General features: G+C 33.7%; 1 protein-coding gene across 1 annotated transcript in view; it reads right to left on the bottom strand.

Moving 5' to 3' along the window:
* Window positions 1-757: 757 nt before the first annotated feature.
* Window positions 758-2,959, bottom strand: part of LOC111551394 (beta-defensin 131A-like) — a 6,198-nt gene continuing 3,996 nt past the window's right edge. Inside the window, exon 2 of the mRNA XM_023225313.1 lies at window positions 758-921. Coding sequence (XP_023081081.1) covers window positions 758-921 — 164 coding nt within the window. The remainder of the gene's footprint in view (window positions 922-2,959) is intronic.

Here is a 2,959-nt window from a genome sequence, read left to right as displayed (position 1 = left end):
TCCATCTTTTTATTAGCTTTGAAATCTCAGAATCATCATTCATTCCTTCTCAGTATATCATACGGACAATAAATCCTGCTGATCCTAATTCTGAAATTCACCTTGCACCTCTTCTTTCTTTTTAGTTCTCACTACTAGTGTTCAAGTCCTAGATTACTGGAATAGAATAATGTTGCATTAATAGATTGTGTTTATATAAAATTATATATCATAACCTGAAAAAATACCTTATTTTCAAAACCACCTAATATTTTAACAAAATGAACTCTTAGGCACACAGAATAATTATATAAAACCCCAAAAGGAATAGGATGGATCAAATTCTTGGATTCCATGAAATTATAGCTAACATCTACATAATGTGTATAATAGGGTCAAGAGATGTTTAAGAACTTCACATATACTAACTCATATAATCCTAACAATGCCACAATGTAGGTACCTATTGCTATCCCATTTTATAAATAAGGAAACTGAGATAGAAAAGAAATAACTTGTCCAAGCTCGAACAGTTAACAAGTGATGGGGCTGGGATATAGTACTATGGGTGAAACAGCAAGGTGGCTGTGGATGTAAATTAATGGAGTAAATGTTAAAATGCACAAATGAAAATACAGTGTAAGCATGTATAAAATTTGTATTTATTTTCACCTGACCATCTAAACATGCAATTATAAATTTCATCCATCATGTTAATTATTCATAGATAAGACAGTTTAAGACTTTTTTTTTCTCCTGGAGTCTGAAGAAGATGGAGTTAGTATTTTCGCCCCCTCTTCTGTTTTTCAATTTCAATGTACTTCAGTTTGCAGCAGATGGTCCAGTCATCACAGTATCTAATTGCATGTTCATCAGCATTGCACTTCATTCTGCAATTATAATATTCTGAAGGACATTCATCAATATAAATGAAGCTTCTGGCTTTAAAAAGAGAAGACAAATTATATGACACAATATTACTTATTTTTTATTTTAAATGTCTGAAATGTTTTATAATAAATTAAAAGCATTAAAGAACTTTCCCAGAAAAACAAAAACAACAACAAAAGAATGCAAGAGAAAAAGTGGAGATGCTGAATAAAGACAAATGATGATTTCTTCTATAAAGAGAGTAGATAAATGAGGCAGTAGCTAGAAATGTACAGAATTTTAAATGAGAACTATTACCACATATTTCTGCCTAAAATGAATTATTCAGCTTGGGGGTGGCGTAGAGATTCACAGTACGGAAATAATGTTTAACTTCTGGAGTTAAATTCTTAAAAAAGTCATTGGGGATGGAATCTAGTGTAAGTGGAGGAGTTGGCCTTGAATCAGAGAGTGAAGAGAAGGCAGATTATGGATAAAGATAAAACTATGTGAAGAGATATGGTGGTGGGAAAATGGAAAAGCTATCTTTGGTTGCTTCTCTGTTTTTGGTGAAATGAGAAAAAAGAATCCTTAATTGAGAGAAGGGGTCAGAGGAGTTGAGTCTTAGTTCCAACTTCCCAGTGTATTCGGGCTCAAGGGCATGTCTCCTTTACTAAGGAAGTTACTGAGATGTGCACAGGAGCCTATAACCCGTAATCACCCATAAATATTCCCTTTAAACCTACCAGGCCTTCCCAAATCCTTTTGTTACAATTTATAAGTTAAAATAATTGCCATGACCAACATCATGAACGTTTCCCCTTATGTTTTCTTCTGTAAGTTTTACAGTCTCAGGTAATTATGTTTAAAGGTGTAGTTCATTTTGAGTTGCTTTTTGTATGTAGCATGAGATACAGGCCCAATTTTATTCTTTTGCATGTGAATATTCAGTTTTCTCAGTACCATGTATTGAAGAAACCATCTTTTCCCTATTATATATTCTTCGCATGTTTGTCGAAGGCCAGTTGATTGTATAAGTGTGGGTTTATTTCTGGGCCCTCTGTTGTATTCCACTGGCCTATAAGTCTGCCTTTATGCCAGTAGCACACAGTTTTGATTACTCTATCTTTATAATACATTTTGAAATTAGAAAATGTGATGCCCCTAGCTTTGTTTTTCTTGCTCATTGTTTTGACTATTCAGGGTCATTTGTGGTTTTATATGAGTTTTAAGATTGTTTTTTCTATTTCTGTCAAGAGTGCCATTAGGATTTTGATAGGGATTGTATATAATCTATAAATTGCTTTGAATAGTATGGACATTTTAATAATATTATGTCTTCCAACTCATGAACATAGGATATCTTTCCACTGATTTGTATCTTCTTTAATTTCTTTCATGAATGCTTGCAATTTTTAATGTACCAGTCTTTCATCATTTTAGTTGTTTGTTCTTAAGTATCTTATCTTTTTGTTGCAATTATGAATGGGATTTTCTTTACTTGCTTTCCAGTTGCTTGTTGTTAGTGCTATAGAAACACAACTGATATTTGTATGTTGATTTTGTATCCTGCAACTTTACTGTATTTGTTATTAGTTTTAATAATTTTGGGGGAGTGAAGTTTAGGGTTTTTGACAAAAAAAATTATGTCATTTGGAAATAGATAATTTTACTCATTCCTCCCCCCACCACCAGTTTGGATGCCATTTATTTCCTTTTCTTGCCTAATTATTCTTGCTAGAACTTTTAGTATCATGTTAAACAAATGTGGCAAGAAGGGGCACTTTTACCTTGTCCCTGACCTTAGAAGAAAGTTTTCAGTTTTTCACCATTGAGTATGAGTGAAGAATTTCTTTTTACTTTTATTGTAAGGTAGGACTACTGGTGACAAACTCTATTTTTGTTTACCTAAGAAAATTATGTATTTTTACTTTAATTTAAAGGGTAAGCTGGGTGCGGTGGCTTGCACCTTTAATCCTGGCACTTTGGGAGGCCAAGGCTGGCGGATCACCTGAGGTCAGGAGTTGGAGACCAGCCTGGCCAACATAGTGAAACCCAGTCTCTACTAAAAATACAGAAATTAGCCAGGCATGGTGGTGGCTGGCTGAGG

This window comes from Piliocolobus tephrosceles, chromosome 7 (genome assembly GCF_002776525.5).
Source record: "Piliocolobus tephrosceles isolate RC106 chromosome 7, ASM277652v3, whole genome shotgun sequence".
Taxonomy (NCBI): Eukaryota; Metazoa; Chordata; class Mammalia; order Primates; family Cercopithecidae; genus Piliocolobus; species Piliocolobus tephrosceles.
This window is presented reverse-complemented; position numbering and strand designations above follow the sequence as displayed.